The 19,128-nt window shown below is 48.1% G+C and overlaps 1 protein-coding gene across 2 annotated transcripts in view; it reads left to right on the forward strand.

Annotated features, from left to right (window-relative positions):
• The window catches only part of DYM (dymeclin), a 419,774-nt gene extending 400,666 nt beyond the window's left edge, over positions 1–19,108 (forward strand). Inside the window, exon 17 of one of the 2 annotated variants that reach the window (XM_032422734.1) lies at positions 18,534–19,108. In XM_032422734.1, the coding sequence (XP_032278625.1) occupies positions 18,534–18,587 (54 nt within the window). In that variant the 3' untranslated portion in view covers positions 18,588–19,108. Of the gene's footprint in view, positions 1–1,391; positions 1,728–18,533 lie in introns of those variants that run through there. The other variant, XM_032422732.1, reaches the window with a different exon arrangement.
• Positions 19,109–19,128: the final 20 nt, after the last annotated feature.

The following is a 19,128-nucleotide window of genomic DNA, read 5'->3' on the forward strand; positions in this document are numbered from 1 at the left end:
GGGCACACACGGCGACCATAGACTGGCTCTGCTGCTCACTTTGCACTCTCAAGTCAGGTGGCTACACCTACTTCAAGGAGGCAAGGAAGTGCGTTTCAGTATTGGGAAATATTTGTTGGGCAGCACTAATAAATGCGCCAATAACCCTCAGTCTATCAGGAGGGACAGGCTTTTTGAGTTGGTCATTGGCAGGCTTCCGTGTTGGCGTGATCAGGGTGCTGGTTTTCTGATTTCACATTTCTCTCGGTGTTGTGCTGCCTTCTTTGGCCGTCTCGCAGGGGGGTGGGCAGCAGTCAGTGGGTCCTACAGCCTTATCTCCCCAGTGAGGGAGAGGCTGGGGGAAGCATGCCTGCATCCCCAAGCCAATGAGTTCTGGAAGCTTCTCTTGAAAATGTTAATATGGGGTGCCTGGGTGGCTCAGTCGTTAAGCGTCTGCCTTCGGCTCAGGTCATGATCCCAGGGTCCTGGGATCGAGCCCCGCATCAGGCTCCCTGCTCGGCGGGAAGCCTGCTTCTCCCTCCCCCACTCCCCCACTTGTGTTCCCTCTCTCGCTGTGTCTCTCTCTGTCAAATAAATAAATAAAATCTTTTAAAAAAAAAAAAAGAAGAAAATGCTAATATAATCTGAGGCTGTGTTAATAAAAGGGAGATGATAGTTCTGGTATATTATGTCACTACTTGGACTACTTTATTCATTCAATCATTCAACACTCATGCCTAGGATATTCCAGACCCCAACTACTGTGATCTGCGTACCATTCCAACTTTCAGCAGGAGTGCTGACCAACTGAGAATCCCCAGAGCAGGGTGACCATGATGGTGAGGGATCTGAGACAATCGCCTGAGAGAACAGGGCATGTTCATTTCACAGGCGAGGAGGGGGAGGATGTAGTACGCGTCTTCAAGTACATTATGTTTACCGCGTGGCTGCTGAAGGCAGGAGGTGGATGAATGGATGGAAGTTATCAGCAGGCAAACTTCAGCTCACTTTGGGTTCAGCCTTTTAACTAGAAAGTCCGCCAAGGGAACAGTCTTCCTTGAAAGCAAGGAATTCTCAGTCCCTGAAAGTCCTCAAACAGGCCGGATGATCTCTTTTATTGATCATTTCTAAAGTTCTTCCTGATTCTGAGTGCATAATTCCCAACGAAAAAGACTTTCCAGCATCTCTTATGTCAGGATCTAAAGTTTCATCTTTGACTACAAATGAAGTCATCTACCTCTTAGCATAAGAGTTGGTCTTTTTCAAGTACAGTTCAATTTAAATAATAATAACAAGATAGAGGAAAGTTACCGTGCAGCTAACACTCACAGAGCACGGACTATGTGTCAGGTCAGGTATTTTCTAAGCGCTTTACATATATTAATCAAATTATTAATCTCTTTAATTCTCAGAACAATCGTACCAGGAAGGTGCCAGTCTTGTCAACCCACTTTACAGACGTGAATACGAGGCACATCACTAGTGAGGGGCAGAGCCAAGATTGGAATCCAGGTGGTCTGACTCCAGAGTTGCTTCTAACTACAGCCTCTCATGACACCCCTATTTGACGGCTGAGGAACTGGGGCCCATTGGGATTTAGGGATGTGTCTGTGGTCACTGGGCTTGTTGAGTGGTAGCTTAGGTGGAGATGGAACCCAATCTCCTAGCTACCCCAGTATGCTCAGTCTAGAGGGCTTCCACCACCTATAACCACATATCCAGTTTAGGGGCCTGCACAATTGATTGCGTTGATTGACCCGGCTGTACCATGAAGACTGAAGCACATGTTCCTGATCTCCCAGAAAGTTGGGGACAAGCTATGATGATCCCTATATGCTTTTCTTTTCTTAATTTTTTTTTTTAAGATTTAATTTTTTTAAGTAATCTCTACACTCAGTGTGGGGCTCCAACTCATGACCCAGAGATCAAGAATCACATGCTCTTCCGACTGAGCCAGCCAGGCGCCCCTCCATATGCTTTTCTAACATGGTGAAAGGTTTGGCTCTCCTCATGTCCCAGGATTTTTTTTTTTTTAAGATTTTATTTATTTATTTGACAGAGAGAGACACAGAGAGAGAGGGAACAGAAGCAGGGGGAGTGGGAGAGGGAGAAGCAGGCTTCCCGCCGAGCAGGGAGCCCGATGTGGGGCTCGATCCCAGGACCCTGGGATCACGACCTGAGCCAAAGGCAGACGCTTAACGACTGAGCCACCCAGGCGCCCTATGTCCCAGGATTTTAAATTCTTCCCCTCCTTCCTCTCATGGCCATGAAACTTCCTGAGTCCTAAATTCTGACAGTGCTGAGTTCTGCACATACTCTCCCTCTCCCTAGGACTTGCCCTCTCACCTAACCTGTAAGAGCAAGCTCGTGGTACTTTGGGCCAGCAAAGATTTGGGTATTTTATGTAGGCTAAATTTGCCAATCTTTTAAGGCTTCTGAGTTTAGAAAAAGTTTTCTTACTCTGAAATTTTAGAAGAATTCCCTCTTATGTTCTTCTCATATAGTTATAGCTTTAGTTTTTCTATTTAAATCTTTGCTCCATCTGAAATTTCCTTTGTTATATGGAATGAAGTAGATAACCAGTGTTCTTTTCCCCCATATCTTCACTGAGTTGTCCTGATGCTATTTATTGGATATCCATTTTCTCTCCACTGGTTTGAGGTACCATCTCCATACAAAATTAAATTCCATATATATTTGAAATCATACAGAGTTTGTTCTCTGACCACTGTGAAACTAAGATGCAAAGAGATAGCTAGAAAATCCCCCAAATGTTTGGAAACCAAGCAACCTACATCTAAAGTAACCTGTGGGGGGAGGGGCGGGGTGGGGCACCTGGCTGGCTCCATCCGAAGAGCATGTGACTCTTGATCTTAGGGTCGTTGAGTTCCAGCCCCATGTTGGGTGCAGAGATTACTTAAAAGAAATAAATAAATAAACCTAAAAAAATTTTTTTTAATTAAATAAAATAATCTACGGCGAAATGGAAAGTAGAAAATATTTTTAACGAAATGACAATGAAAACATAAACTGTCAAAACTTGTGGGCTACAGCTAAAGTCATACTGAAAGACATGCACAGTCTTATGCATATATTACAAAAGAAGAAAGGCGAAAAATCAGTGATCAAATTAGCAGATTTCAATTAGTAAGGGGAAAAAAGAACATATTAAGCACACAAAAAGGGAAGAAAACACTAAAAAAAGGGTGAAAATTAACAAAATAGAAAATAGACATATAACATAGAAAATTATCAGAGCCATAAGTGGGTTCTTTGAAAAAACTATATATTTTTTCAAAAGTTTTATTGAGAAATAATTGAACAAAACCACATATATTTAAACCAATTTCTGGCCTCTCCATTCTGTCGCATGGATCTCTCTATTTATGCCAGTGTCAGTAAAACATTATTTTAATTACTAAAATTTTATAGTGTTTTTAAAATTTTTTTTAATTTAAATTCAATTTTGTTAACATATAGTGTATTGTTAGTTTCAGGGGTAGGATTTAGTGATTCATCAGTTGCATATAACACCCAGTGCTCATTACATCAAGAGCCCTCCTAAACACCCATCATCCAATTGCCCCATCCCCCCACCCACCTCCCCTCCAACAACCCTCCATTTGTTTCCATAGTTAAGAGTCTTTTATGGTCTGTCTCCCTCTCTGTTTTTATCTTATTTTATTTTTCTTGCCCTTCCCCTGTGTTCATCTTCTTGTTTCTTAAATTCCACATATGAGTGAAATCATATGGTATTTGTCTTTCTCTGTCTTAATTCGCTTAGCATAATACCCTCTAGCACCATCCACGTGGTTGCAAATGGCAGCAATCGCACTACTAGGCATTTATCCAAAGAATACAAGAATAATGATTCGAAGGGGCACCTGCACCCCAATGTTTATAGCAGCAGTGTCCACAATAGCCAAACTATGGAAAGAGCCCAGATGTCCATCAACAGATAAATGGATAAAGAAGATGTAGTATATATATACACAATGGAATATTACTGAGCTTTATAGTGTTTTTAAACATTTGGTTGGACTTGTCCCTGTCCCTCACTCTGCTTTTTCAATTTCTTTTTTAAAGATTTATTTATTTATTTGAGAGAGAGAGAGTGTATGTGTGTGTGCGCGTGTGTGCGCATGAGCAGGAGGAGGGGCAGAGGGAGAGAAACTCAAGCAGACTCCCTGCTAAGTGCGGAGCCTGACAGGGCCGGCTGGATCTCACGACCCTGAGATCATGACCTGAGCCAGAACCAAGAGTCAGACACTCAACCGACTGAGCCACCCGGGTGCCCCTGCTTTTTCAATTTTTTAAACTCTAGACTTAGTCTATCAGCCTGGTCAGTTCCCCTGCATATCCCTTGCTTAAATCCTTCTGGCATTTCTATTGGGATCAAGTTAAATTATACATTAATTTGAGAAGGATTCACAACTTTGTACCACTGAGTCTTCCTATCCAAGAAGAGGGTATGTCTTTTCATTTATTCAAGTCTTCTTTAGTGTTTGAAAATTTTCTTCATATAGATCATGCATATTTTTGGAATGGTTTCCCTAAGTATTTTATCTTTTTGGTTGCCATTGAAAATGGAAGCTTTTCTTCAAATATATTTTATAGTTTCAGTTGGTCAACTTCCAATACCTCTATTTAACATGTAACGAAGACTGTTTTGGACATTTTAGCTAAACCCATATGAATCATACTTGTCAACCACATCCTCTTCAAGCATGAAATACACATCCGACCTTATGTTTCTTTCCTCCTTCTGACAAACAATCTTTAGGCAATTGCTGATATAAATACCCCCAAAGTTTGAGCAAAACTGCTACAGATGCCCCAAAGTAGCACAAAATATGTGGGGCCACAGTTACCTAATCACAAATATTTGTCACAAATATCCACGTTGTGCCCTGGGTACTCTGTAGACAGATAATGTGCATCGCAGGTCTGATTCATCTGCAGGAGAGCTTACTGGAATCACCTGTGCCAACCACCTCCTCAGCATACCCAGATCCAGTAGGGATCCAGAGATACTCCTGTGGGCTCTGAAGTCTTTTTCATATTAATTTATCATTTTCCCCATATAAAAGTAATTAATGCATTCTCATCACAGAACATTAGGAAACATATAAAGAAGAACATAAAAATGCATCTAAAATCCCTACCACCCAGAGATAACCACTAGTTTGTTTTCTTACGATCTGTTTTCCTTGCAAATATACCAGTACGCATATTCCAAAATTGAGATCACCCCGGGTAGATGGTTTTGAATCTTCTTTCTATGACTATTTTGCCGTGTCATTATATATTCTTCTAAAGCAAGCTTTTTAATGGCTGCCTGGTGTTTCCTAACATTCTATAATCTATTTACTATTATTATTTTGCTCTTAGGTTGTTTCTAGTTTTTCAAAAATAAGACCTAAGTCAACAGTCTTGTGCAAACATCTTTGCTGTCTTTTCTGTTTATGTCCTTTGGATACATTCTTAGATGGATTACTGGGTCATAAATTAGGAAGACTTTATAAAATTGTGGTGAAAATAGGGGGCCTGGGTGGCTCAGTCGGCTAAGCATCTGCCTTTGGCTCAGGTCATGATTCTGGGGTCCTGGGATCGAGCCCCGCGTCTGGGTCCCTGCTCAGTGGGGAGCCTGCTTCTCCCTCTCCCTGCCCCCCCTGCTCATTCTCTCTCTCTCTGTCGAATAAATAAATAAAATCTTTAAAATTAAAAAGAAAAGAAAATTGTGATGAAATATCCATAACATCAGATTTACCATCTTGACCAATTTTTCAGTGTATGGTTCAGTGGCATTAAAGTATATTCACACTGTTGGGCAACCATTGCCACAACCCACCTCCAGAACTTTCCTCATTTTGCAAAACTGAAACTCTGTACCCATTAAACACTAACTCCCCATATGCTTCTCTCCCCAGCCCCTGTTACTTCTGTTTGACTTTCTGTTTCTATGAATTTGACTCCTCTAAGTACCTCAGATTCAATGAAGTCACAGAGTATTTGTACTTTTGTGACTGGCTTATTTCACATAGCATAATGGGTTCAAGATTCATCCATGTTGTAGCACATGTCAGAAAATGTCCTCCCTTTTTATGGCTGGATAATATCCCACTGTGTGTATAGACCACATTTTGTTTATTAATAGGAACATTTTTAAAAAGATTTGATTGATTGATTGAGCAGAGGGAGAGGCAGATTCCCCATGAGCAGGGAGCCCAACTTGGGGCTCGATCTCAGGACCCTGAGATCATGACCTGAGCTGAAAGCCGATGCTTAACCTACTGAACCACCCAGGCACCCCCTTTAAGGCTTGATTCAAATTATCTATTGCTGTCCAGAAAGACCATACCAATTTACACGTCTGCCAGGATTGTATGAAATTAAAATTTTGAAGTTTGCACACCTAACTGTATTTTATTAATTCATGGTCTAATTCATTCGTATTGTACCTGCCTAGAGTTTTCTGCATTTGTAGATACGCAGCTTCCAGTGTTTGCAAAGGGACCTCCAAAGGACTCCCTTCTTCCAAATGTATGTGTGTGTGTGGGGGGGGGGGGATGTAATACACATATACATACCTATAACTGAAGATAAACATATTTAGTATTTTTTAAAGAATAAAGGAGCTCTTCCACAGTTTGGATCAGAGCTTCAGAATCTAAACTGATGCTCAAACTGGCATTTGTCAGATTTTGACCTCCCTGGGTTTCCTTTCTTTTAAACCTGATCTAATTTTTGTGTCTACCAAGAAAGGCACCAAAGATTTCACTTGGGAGGAAACATCTGGAATTCGTATAGTATATTAAACTTTTCAAAAGGCATCACTTACATGATATCACCTAGTTTCTACAAGATCCCTAGGAAGCAGACAGGGTGATATTATCAATCATACTTGTGTGGACATAGATTCTAAGAAGAGACACTACCTGCTGGGTGTCCCACAGCCAGGTTGGGACCCCAGGACTCCAGCTCCTATCTGCTGACCCCTGTGTACTGCTTCAATCTCCTCCCTGACTCCCAACTCAGATTTGCTGTTGTCAGTGTGTGCTGCCCCTTTACTTGGCTTGCCAACGTTCCCGAGTTGTCCAGGAATGTACTTTCTTGGAGAGGAAAGGAAATAGATATTTTAGCTACATACTGTGCTTGCCAGGCACCTAATAGGGACACTCAATAAATATTAATTAAAGAATGCAGCCACACTGGCTTATGTGCTGGCCAGATCCTTTGAAGTGTCAAGAATATTCCATGAGAGGGGCGCCTGGGTGGCTCAGTTGGTTAAGTGGCTGCCTTCGGCTCAGGTCATGATCCCAGGGCCTGGGATCGAGCCCCGCATCGGGCTCCCTGCTCGGTGGAGAGCCTGCTTCTCCCTCTCCCTCTCCCTCTGTCTGCCGCTCTGTCTGCTTGTGCTCTCTCTCTCTGTTAAATAAATAAATAAAAATCTTAAAAAAAAAAAAAAGAATATTCCATGAGAGATGGAGTGTTGGGCTGGAAGGCTGTGTGGAGGCAGAGAGGACAGTGGAATTCTGGAGCAATGGAGCGTATTCTCTGGGAAGGTGAAAATACCCCCAGAGGTCCCTATCCATTAGCTGGAGAGAAGGAGGAAGAGAACGCACGTGTTGAGTATCTTCAGGGGCCTGAATTTCCCCAGTCGGGCTGGGATTTAAAATCTGCTCTTCGGGGCGCTTGGGTGGCTCAGTCGGTAAGCGTCTGCCTTTGGCTCAGGTCATGATCCCGGGGTCCTGGGATCGAGCCCCGCATCGGGCTCCCTGCTCCACAGGAAGCCTGCTTCTCCCTCTCCTACTCCCCCTGCTTGTGTTCCCTCTCTCGCTGTGTCTCTCTCTGTCAAATAAATAAATAAAATCTTTAAAAAAAAAAAAAAAAATCTGCTCTTCTACTTCTGCATTTCTCAAGCCAGTGGAGGACATTGGGGGACAACTGGCTGGGGTGAAGGGTGAGTGTGATTCGTGGCAGGGTAGAGGGAGGTGGGTGGGAAATGGAATGGGTGTGTCCACCCTCCTCTGGCATCCTGCGGGGATTTAGTACTCAGAGTAGGTGCCTCTGGAGTGTCTCTGGCTTGACAGAGAACCAGCAGAAGACTGACGTGCCAGGAGGAGGCCTTCCCCTTCAGCCTGAGGAGGGCTAGAAGAGATGGGGATCTCTAACCCCACCCACTGCCTGAGACCACCCTCTCTTTGCATCAGGATCTGTTAAATGCAAAAGCACATGCAAGGAACATGGGGCTCCTTTGGAAAGGCCAGAACCTTGTCAACAGTTTAGGACTCTGGGGCTTTTACAAGTGAGACTATATCTGTTTCCCTAGGCCTCTTTTAGCAGTTTTTCTTTCCTTTTCTTTTTTCTTTTTTTTTTTTAAAGTAAGTGTTTGTGCAATTTTAACAAACGATCAATTTCAGATTATTTTGGTGTCAGTTTCTTCACCATCTTCATCATGAGATTGTACTTAATATGCTCTTGTTAGCTCAACGAGAAAAAGAGCTGAGCTGTGTATGTGTATATATAACCATGAAATAGTAACAAATTTACTATACGAATGCATCCAGCAGTGATTGCACAAACAGAGCGCTTACTGGTCAACCAGCCTGTGGAGGCAGACACTATTCAATGTTAGGCTCGGAAATGCCTGATTGGAGTTTCTTTTTACATCGTGATTCTGTAGCTCCATCTCTACAGTGTTCTTGGACATAAATGAACTCATTTAATCTCAAGACCATTTCATGTTGGTATTATTATCCCCATTTCATCTATAGGGAAATCGAGGTCGTAGGTGACACAGCCAACAGTGACAGACTTGGTCCTGGAACACATCACTTCTGGCTCCAATGCTGGGGTGCTTTGTGCTTCCTCTGGTACTGTCTCCATTCTATGCTGTCACGTGCTTGAGGTACTGTCACGCAGAGCCCTTGCCCTCATGGAGTTTACAGCTGGGGGTTGGAGGACAGGCATTAACCAAGGAATTAGAATTAAATCTAGAAGTTCAGGTGTTGTGAGTGCTACCAGATGGAGATGCCTGGGGCTCTGAAGGGGCATAGGGATGGGCGGGGTGACCTGATCTCAAAGACTGGGAGCCCGGAAGAGCCTTAGGAGAGGACAGAGGAACATTTCAGGCTGAGAGACAGCATGTGCAGAGGCCCTGTGGTAGAAGGAAGACACTGAGGTGACAGCAAGGGGAAGGAGGGGCACCACGTCACCCAAGGCTTATAGGCCAAGGAAGGGAATTTTGTCTTTCTTCCACGGGTTGTAGGAAGACTGTCGAGTGGTGGTGTAGTCAGGCCAGCACTGAGACCCACCTCAGCAGTGGATCTGAGGGAAGAGTGAAGTGAAGAAAGCACTGCGTGCACCACTCACCAGAGACTGTTGGTGGCCTGTGTTGGTGCTGGTTGCAGTGGGAGGACCTGGGGAAAAGCAGAGGGGTTGAGGGACATCTTGAAGGTAAAATTGACAAGGTGTTGAAGGCTAGTTTGGATATGAAATGAGGGAGAAAGACGGATTCCCACCACTGGACAGAGGTGGGTGGGCTTTCTGAGGGCAAAGCTCTGGAGGAGAAACAGGTTCTGGGAAGAAGACCCCTTGTTTGGGACAGAAGCTTGAGCTCACCTTTGAGACATCCAAGGGGAGATGTCACACAGGCAGGTGGCTCTGTGGGGCTGCCATTCAAAGCACAGGTGAGCCTTGGCATCTGACTCAGTTTCTGCATCTTTGGCTGTAATGAGGGCTGCCTCCCGGCAGCGGGGGTGGTGAGGGGTGAGGGGAGTGTGTGTGGCCGGGGCCTGGGTAGAAGGAAACCTTACTCTTCCTCTTCGTGCCCTTTTGGACTCTCCGAATTGTGTCCCACCATGCATATGTTACCTATCCGAAGATCAATAAAATAGAAAAAGAGAACTAAAAATAACGAATAATTAAGCATTTGAAAAAAACACACTACGTTAGGAATCTGGGCCAGGTAACCCTGAAAACCGTTGCTAGCTCTCACATTACTGCAACTTTCTGATCAACTCTTACCGACGACCAGACAAGCAATGCTAAATCACATCGTGTTTCCCCGACCTGGAAAACCTTCACAACAAACGTTCATGGGGTTTGGTGGGGGATCAAGGCTGAACTCCGCAGGGCGGCATCCCTGCCCGCTGGGCATCTCCTTCCCCAAAGAAGGTGGCCGTCTTCTTACTTCCTCCTCCTTGCCCGTCATAATTCCCAACAAAGTTATTTCTAGGACATAGGAAAATGTTTCTGACTCATAGTCATGCTAGAAAAGAACGAGAAACTCTTTTTATTGTGTTCTCCCTCTCTCATTGTAGGAAAACAACTTCCCAGGCTTATTGGGTTGGTTGTTTAAATTTAAACTCTAATGCTGGCCTTGCTTCTTTGACACTGTCCCGACTGGTCCTAGGGAAACCCACAAAAGCCCCAGACACGAGAAAAATGGCTTCCTTCTTCATTACCCTATCCCTAGGACACTGATCGCCGGTAAAATTTCATTTCCTACCGGGAAGGTTAGGCAAAACGAGCTTAGGGGCCGGCCCCCCGACCTCGGAATCCATGATAATCATGATAATTAGCATCTGTATACGACCTCGTTTACATACTGCTTGTGCTGGTGCGGCGACCGGGCCTCATCCCAGCAACCCCGGGGTGAGGGCTTTGTGCTGGGAGCCTCACACCAGGTCTGGCACACTCAAGATGTTGTTAATTCAGTGTTTGTTGTATGAGGAAAGCAGACAGACTACGGAAACAGGCTTTCCTAGGGCTTCGAAGCTAGTCATGGCAGAAAAGTATATTTGATCCTACAACCGGGCTGAGGGTCCCTTCCGCTCCAGTAGGTCCGCACCAGTGGAAATGCCTTCACCATCACTCATGGGGCCGGGCTCCTTTGGTGGGTCCCAGAACGTGCCAGGACCAGCGTGTGTGGTCACCATGACTCTTCTGCTCTGCTACAGACATCATTCACCCCTTCTGCATGCGGCCGGGGCTGATTCACCATTACCAGATGTCTCGTTACTTGGATCCTACCCAGCACTTACAAGGCAGAAATGAGCACCAAATTCATCTCCTAATGACTTCTGGAATGGGAAAGATAAAAATGGGGTGGGGGGGAGGGGATCAGAAAACAGCTAAGGTTAATTTGGTAATCCAATTCGACCAGGAGCTGGGAATCTGGGTTTTTGTTTTTTTGGTTTTTTTTTTTGGTGGGAGGGGAAATCTGTTTCCAGTGTGGCTTTGTAGCCAGGGCACAGGGGTGCAAGAGCACGTGACTGTGGGGGGGGGTCCCCACACAGATCATGTTCAGCCACTCCCCACTGTCAAAAATCCAAAGGCAGAGGAATGGGGGGTGGTGAAATAAGAATTTATTTCAGTGAGGCCAGTCCTGGGAAGAGGTAGGATGAGTATCTCAAAGACTGTCTCCCAAGGGCTGAAAATACTTTCAGGTTTATGCAAGGACCAGGTGGGGCAAAGGTGGGCCAGTACTTGCAGGTAGACAGTAAAGGTCAAATCGTTCAAGGTCTTGGAGTCAATCTTGGGTGGGGTCTTGCTGGCTCCCGGCAGTCCTTTCTAGCTTGAGGGGGTAGTTTCAGTTCCCATCAGGGGACGCTTTGCCCTCAGGGTCTTCTGCCTGAGAGAAGAGAGGATCTGGAAAGAAGAACCCAGGTAGAAAGTTTGAGGTCAGGGCGCCTGGGTGGCTCAGTTGGTTAAGCAACTGCCTTCGGCTCAGGTCATGATCCTGGAGTCCCGGGATCGAGTCCCGCATCGGGCTCCCTGCTCGGCAGGGAGTCTGCTTCTCCCTCTGACCCTCCTCCCTCTCATGCTCTCTGTCTCTCATTCTCTCTCTCAAATGAATAAATAAAATCTTTAAAAAAAAAAAAAAAAAAAGAAAGTTTGAGGTCAAAATGGAAGCCCGAATGAAGAAACCCCCGCCTGAGGCCTGGACAGCGGGGCAATAACTCCAGGGCTCATCAGGGTGCATGCGAGTTATGCTCAACGTTTATTTCCCTGATTTGTGATCTTTATTTATTCATTTTAAATATTTTTTTAAATTTATTTATTTATTTGAGAGAGAGAGAGAGGGCGAGCGAGCATGAGTGGGGGGCAGAGGCAGAAGGAGGGGCAGAAGCAGGCTTCCCGCTGAGCAGGGAGCCCTACCTGGGACTAATCCCAGGACCCTGGGGTCATGACCTGAGCCGAAGGCAGACGCCTAACGACTGAGCCACCCAGGCGCCCCAAGCTTTGCTGTCTTTAAAATCATATTTTTTGGGGGCGCCTGGGTGGCTCAGTCGTTAGGCGTCTACCTTCGGCTCGGGTCATGGTCCCAGGGGCCTGGGATGAATTCCAGGTAGGGCTCCCCGCTCAGCGGGAGGCCTGCTTCCCCCTCTCTCGCTCCCCCTGCTTGTGTTCCTTCTCTTGCTCTGTCTCTCTCTGTCAAATAAATAAATAAAATCTTTAATAAATAAATAAATAAATAAATAAAATCCTATTTTTTTAGTGCCTGTGCAATTCATCCAAATTGTTATGTCTGTCTATACCGCAGTGGGGAATAGTAATTTGTTGTTGCTGGCACTTGAGAGCATTATCTAAGAACTCCCATTACTGAGCTGTCAAAGGCCTGCTTCGCTGCGAGGCTCCCTTCCTCTTGTGTTGAAACTGGTATCGTTTCCTGACACGAACCAGTCCTCACAGGAGGGAGGCCCAAGCGTTGATCTGAGAAGGGCAGATCATGGAAATTTTTCCAGTTATTTGAGGAGAAGCTTTTCTGTAACTGCAGACGTTCTAATGTGGGTCCTGCCATTCCTTTCTACGAAGAAAACTTTATTCTGAGGGAGATGATCCCCAGAACACCCATGGCAGGGGCCTCACCTCCATCACGGACTTCCTGAGGCTCAGGGCTATTCCTAGACAAAGTTGTACACTTGCAGTGACAAGCATGTTTTTGAGGTTTTGAGGAGTTAGCTCAAAGTTGACAGAAAACTACAATTCGTTTCTTTCTTTCGTGTTTTCCTTCTGAATGTGACCGTTCGTACCTTGAGCATCTCTACCTGGTTAGTCAGCTCAGCCCATCTAGTCTAAAATATTTCTTTCTTTGAGAAACCTTTCGACACCCCTCCCTCCCAGACAGAATAAATGGCTTGGTTTTCCGTTCTCGGAGCAAGTGCATGCGTTCTTACTGTGGGGGGAGGGGGGAGCTTTGGTCACATTTGGTGAGGGTTGATTATTTCCCTATTTCTAGCCCCGTTCTAGATCATGCACTTCTCGAGGGCAGAGGCTCTTTGGTACCACCCTCAGATCCCTCAGCGGTCTCCCCTGGTGCCTGGCACCAGGTCTTGAATCAATGCTGGCTGAATGGATGGAGAGGCATGTGAACACGTTTCTGTTCCAAAAAGCAAAGCTCTCACGTTTTCAGATGGGGCAGGCTCCTTCCTGTGCTTCTGGTCGTCGCGACATCAGTATTTATGAGGCCATCCGTCCCGGGTTAGGACTTGCACCTGACTGATATCTAGAATGACTTTTGATTAGGACTGGCGTGTTTCCTCACTGACTCTTGCCAGGGTCATGACGAGGCAGCCTCCACCCATGCCGTCTGGGATGACACATTGGCCTCTGTTGTCATCAGCCTTCCTGTAGTAACTGCCCCACAGAGAGAGAAGCTGTCTACAGCCTCACTTCCACGTGGGACCTTGCCAACGAGTCCTCTTTCTTCAAGGACATCAGAACAGCAAATTTCAGGAAATGAGAAAAGCAGGCAGGGATTTCTAAAAAAAAAAAAGAAAAAAAATCGTGAAATTTGTATTTTTTTGAATAAGTAACACATTCACATGGTGCAAACCTCATAAAGGTACACAAAGTTCTATGCGGTGGTTTCCCACCGGGCGCTGTTCGTCAGCTGACCAGTGCCCCTCCCTGGAGGAAACCGTATCTATATGTGACTGTGTATCTGGATGGCTCCATGGTCCTCGATCTTTACTTTTTGTGGATGTTTCTCTCGTTCCTCCATAACAATGTTCTTCTCATCCTGGCAAATGTTATGGATCAGCTGACAGCGTGTCTGTGCTACAAGAATATTGGATGAAGTCGGGGCGTATAGCATCTCTATTTGATTGTGAATTAGATGCATTTTCATTCACTTACGTTCTTGTTCTTCTAAGATGAGCCAAGAAGTGCTGATTGTCGCATCGGCCTCACTCATGCGGTCTTCCGTGCATGAACCATTGCTTCCATCTGTCTTGCTGCCAGCTCAGGATGGTTTAGAGCTCACTCACACATTTTGCAGGGGACGGTTGTGCAAGAAATGTCGATATTTTCCAACACTTTTTTGGCCTCTTCGATGGTTTCTTCTTTTGGCTTCTTCGAGGCCCTGCCTCACCCCTGTCCTCAGCCCTACCAGCACACACCCACCCACATGTGCTTTGGGGCCTCTGCCCCTCTCTTCCCGGAACGGCTGGAAAGGAGAAAAGGACCGAAAGGAAGAAGCCTGGCTTCCTCAGGCAGCAGTCTTTTGGCTTTAGCTGAGGGTTGGTTGTAGGCGTGGAGTTTGCAGATGATCTCTCGCTCCCTCTTTCCCTCCCTGACAGCTGTGGAGGGTCCACCTGCTTCTCCTCATGCACTCTGGGGCCCTGACTGCTCAGAGCCCAGGGGCCTTGGAGCCGCTTCCCTCCGGCTTCCTCCCGCCTCTAGATGCCTAGCCGGCGCTCAGTCAAGTGGCAGCCCCCCGCAGTCCTCCGGGGGCCAGTGGCCAGTGATTAAGTAGCCAGGTCTTTAGCTGACTCCATCCTTGTTTGTCAGAACTCTGCTGCAAGTTATTTTGGTCTCTGTGACTTGTGGCTGCACCATGATTAGGGTTTGATTACTATCACCAAAGTGACTAAAAGATGAAAATAGAAGCCACAACAGGAAATAAACAACTGCAAATGAGAGATTTTATTCCATATTCCCTGCCAGCAAGTGATTAGAATCAAACTCATTCACAATAGTTTGGTGAACTCCTAAACTTTTTTTTTTTTTTTTAAAGGATCAGAATAGTTTGAAACGGGGTGCTTGTCAGTCTCATTTGCGCCCGTGGAAAGGAAAGGAACTCCCTTTCTAGGCACACCAGCCAGCCAGGAGTTCCTCCATGGCCCGGCTTCTTTCTTGGAAAGGAAAGGAACAAGAATGCAGCGGGGTGGGGCTGGCTCTCAGGAAGGCTCGGGATGTTAACTGATTCAGGGGATGCCAGGGAGACATAAAGTAGCACCAATCATTGTAGCGACTTGCCCAGCATCCCACCCATCATCTACCTAGGGTAGTAAAATGGAGGAAAGCCATGTACAGAGGTAAGATAGAGGTGACGCCTGAATTAAAACACCCACAATTACACTATATGGGAACATAGCTCTGCAAGTATATGCATGTTCTACTCAGACAAGCCGTGACGTCAGATTCAGCTCCTGAAACACCCACTAAGCCTACCTGCCTTGTGTGTGTGCTCTGGCCTCTCATCACAGAGTATTAGCACCATTGGCCAGATTTCTAAAAGAGTCCTCACATTCTCCATTTAGCCAAGATGCTTAATTAGAATGATGACATTTGATTTCTCTGTTTATTTATGTCTTCTTGTCACTTTGCAGCCTCGCCTAGCCTCTCTTGAAAAGCAAAGATCTAGCGAGGCCCAGAGCAGTGAGAGGGAATGGGACCCTGAGAGGGCAGGAAACTGGCCCAGAAAGCTTTTTAATCCCTGCCAAGTGAGGATCCCCACTGGTGCAAGTTATTTCACCAGTGAGGGCAGAGCCCCAGCCTGGAATCAGGTTTTCTGACTTCCAGTCTGGGATTCTTAATAAGCCTTTCTAAGGTGAGTATATTATACATTTCCCAGAAATCTTATTTCTGTCTCTTTTGTCTTTCCCACCTGTGATGATGGGATCACCCAGAGCCAAACCTCCCCTTCGACCATTTCCTCCTGGGCTTTCTTGGCTGCTGTCTTTGCAAGGTGCCTCTTTACAAAGCCTCCCCCCTCCCAACACACACACACAGTCTCAATGCCATTTTCAATAGGCAACATTTTTACTTACAATAAAATTATGACCTTATACAATTGCAGCTATGTGGTCTTACAAAGTCAATGTTTAGAATGCCCGCTTCTGCCCGGCCCTACACACATTTCTGCTCTGTTGGGCACCCCGTGTCTTATTGTCGATAAGCTTCAGGGCTCCCTCGCCTGGAGATGATCGTGTAATCAATGTTGCTGATTTTCTCTCACATTTTTACCTCCAAGGTGCTTTTGTTAGATTTGGGGGGAGTGATCCAAATGCCCCTTTGCGACGTCCTCCGTTGATTCCTAAGTGTTTATTAAGCATGTACTGTTAAGTCATAGGCCTCTGAAGTTGCTGGAGGGGAGGGGGCTGTAAAGCTAAGATTCATCCGCCCCTTTTCCTTCTAAGAACGTATAACTTAGCCGGGATAATGAAAATAGTACATTTCACCTTTTATAAAGATTCATCGTTCATCTCATCTCCATGAGTTTCATTATTGTCCTGATATCACAATTGTAAATGACTTTAAAATTTTTTTATTTCACTGAATAATTTGTGAGGTTGGATCACCATGCCAACGAGTGGCCTCGTCAATAGTGATGTGTATATATTTAAATCATTTCGTCTCTCAGGACCATCAGCTTTCACGAAATAAACGCATTTTGGTCCTGTGCCCTACCGAGGGCCTTACCGACTTCCTTGAAGTAACCTGCCAGCTGGGTCTGGCCTTCTCCCGAACCCGGGGTCAGGGGGATAAACTCTATGACCCTAAGCACCTTGAAGGCTACGGGGCCGAGAAGGGCGCAGAAACAGGCCGTGCATGCATATGCATGCCCTAGGCAGGTCTGCTCGGAAAGGTAACCTTCGCGCGCCGGGAGGCGGGGTGCCGGAGGTCTTCCGGGCTCCGGAGGAAACCTGCCGGCGGCGGGCCCGAGCGCCACCCCCCCGCCCCCGCCCCTTCTCCCGCCAGGATGCTGCCCCTCGCAGCTCGTCAGGCGGCCAAATGCATTCCAGAGCTGTGCATAAGACACACTTCTCCAGGCAGTCCTAGAAACCCGAGCCCGGAGCGGGAGAGGGCGGGAGGGAGCGCGCGACCGCCGCTGAGGTCACATTCGCGCCGCCTCCCCGCCCTCGGCGGCCCGGCTGTTCCCTCCAGCGCACACTTCCCAGGGCCTCGGTCCAGTCCGGTGTAAATGTCTTTTAAACGGAGACAGCGCTCTCCTCCCCCTTTCCTCCCGCGCGGCCAGGGGATCCGCCGCCAGGGCCTTTAAAACAAAACGAATGAATGAAGCGCTGCGGCGAGCGCCCGCGGGACAGCCACTGCGAAGCTCCCGGGGCTGGGTCTAAATCGGGCCACCGACCGGTTCGTTCCGCTCCAAAACCCGCCGGCAAAGCCCGCTCGGCGCTTTTGGGTCTTCCCATTTCTCCTCCGATCTGCCAGGTCTCAGTCGATTCTGGGAGCTGCTCAGCTCCCCACCTTTACCCGCCTCCCCCCCAGAGTGGTCCCCCCTCTGCAGATCGGGGAGGGGGTGGCGGTGGCGGGGGGGCGGGGGGAGAAATAGCTTTTAGAAACCCGATCTGTTGTTTGCGAAACACAATCGCCTTTTTTTTTTTTTAAAGCGACAGGGTGTCTAGACGGCCACGTGACGAGGCCGGAGCCGGGCGCGCCACTGCGCAGTGGAACCAGCAGAGCAGAGGGCCCGAGGTGGGGGAGCGGGGGGCGGGGAGGAGGAGGCGGCGGCGGCGGCGGCGGCTGGGGGCGGGGGAGCGAAGGGGGTGGAAGGGGGAGGGAAGGGGGCGGGGGCGGGAGGCCTTGCGGGAGGCGGCGAGCCGCGGGCACACTCGCTCACTCGCTCGGCGCAAGGAGCACCCTGTTCCCGAGCCGCGCCAGCCGAGCCAGCCGGGCGCCGTGCTCGGTCCGCTCGCCGCGCGGGAGAGAGCTGCCCGAGACAGAGCCAGCCCGCCGGCGCCGAACTGCCGAGCGTCCGGCCCGGGAGACCCTGAGTGCGGCGCGGCGAGCCCCCGGCGGCGGCAGAAGGACCCGAGCGCCAGGAGAGGGCGGACGGGGGACAAGGAGGCTCCCGGGCGCGACGAGGAGAGTCTCGGTGGAGGAGGCGGCGTGAGGACACCCGGGCCTCCTTTGCCGCCGCAGCCGGGTCGCGGCGAGCAGCTCCTGCGGGGAGTCCCGGCGGCCAGCCGCGGCCGGGGGAGGGGGCGCCGGCGGCCCCCGCATTAGTGAGCAGCTTGCGCCCAGGAGGGCGAGAGCGCGCGACCCGCCAGGGGCCCGCCGCCGCCGCCGCGCCGCCCTCCCCCGCGCTGTCAGCCCCGCCGGGCGCAGCCGCCGCCGCAGCATCTTCTGCCCCTGCGCCCCCGCCAGCCCCGAGGAAGTCCCCGCCGAGGACCGGGGCCCCCGGGAGCGCAGGAGGAAAGACCAGACTCCCCTAAAACACCCAGATGCCGAGGATTGAAGCAGCCTAGCCAGAGCTTTCTGTGGATTAAAAAAATATACGATTTTTTTTTTTTCCTTGGCAGAAGAAAAGGAGAGGAAGACCAGCGGGGCTCTGCAAGGAAAAAAGGGGGATGTAACTCGTGGATACGTTTTTTTCCACCTCTCGAACGTCTTGTTCTACTTTGTAAACATTTTCTTTTTTTAAACCCCAGCTCCAGCCGGACACCCCCAGACCTCCGGGGGTGCGAGGAGGTGGTGTTTTTAATTTTGGGCTTTGCATGTTTGGTTCTTAGATTTTTGAGAGCTGTCTTAACATCTCATGCGGGGTGAAGTCCACTCGGCCCCCTCCCCCGAGTCTTCGTGTGCACGGAATTCGAGGAGATCCGGTTACTAAGGATATAGAGGAAAAAAATAAATCGCGTGCCTGCTTTTTTTTTTTTTAATTGCCTGTTCTCCCCACCCCCAAATTAAGTTGCTTAGCAAGGGGGAAAGAGGCTTTTTCCTCCCTCCAGCAGCCCAGCCGAACGCCTTTCGTTTTTTGCCCCCGCGGATCTTCCATGTAGGAAGCCGAGGCTGGCGAGCCCGACACTCGGGAGCCGCTGCGGGGGGGGCCTCTTTTTTGGGAGGCGCCGACCGGGGCAGGCTTCGCCGCCCCCAGGGAAGCGGCGGCCGCGTTCC

This window comes from Phoca vitulina, unplaced genomic scaffold, assembly GCF_004348235.1.
Source record: "Phoca vitulina isolate PV1807 unplaced genomic scaffold, GSC_HSeal_1.0 scaffold27, whole genome shotgun sequence".
Classification (NCBI taxonomy): domain Eukaryota; kingdom Metazoa; phylum Chordata; class Mammalia; order Carnivora; family Phocidae; genus Phoca; species Phoca vitulina.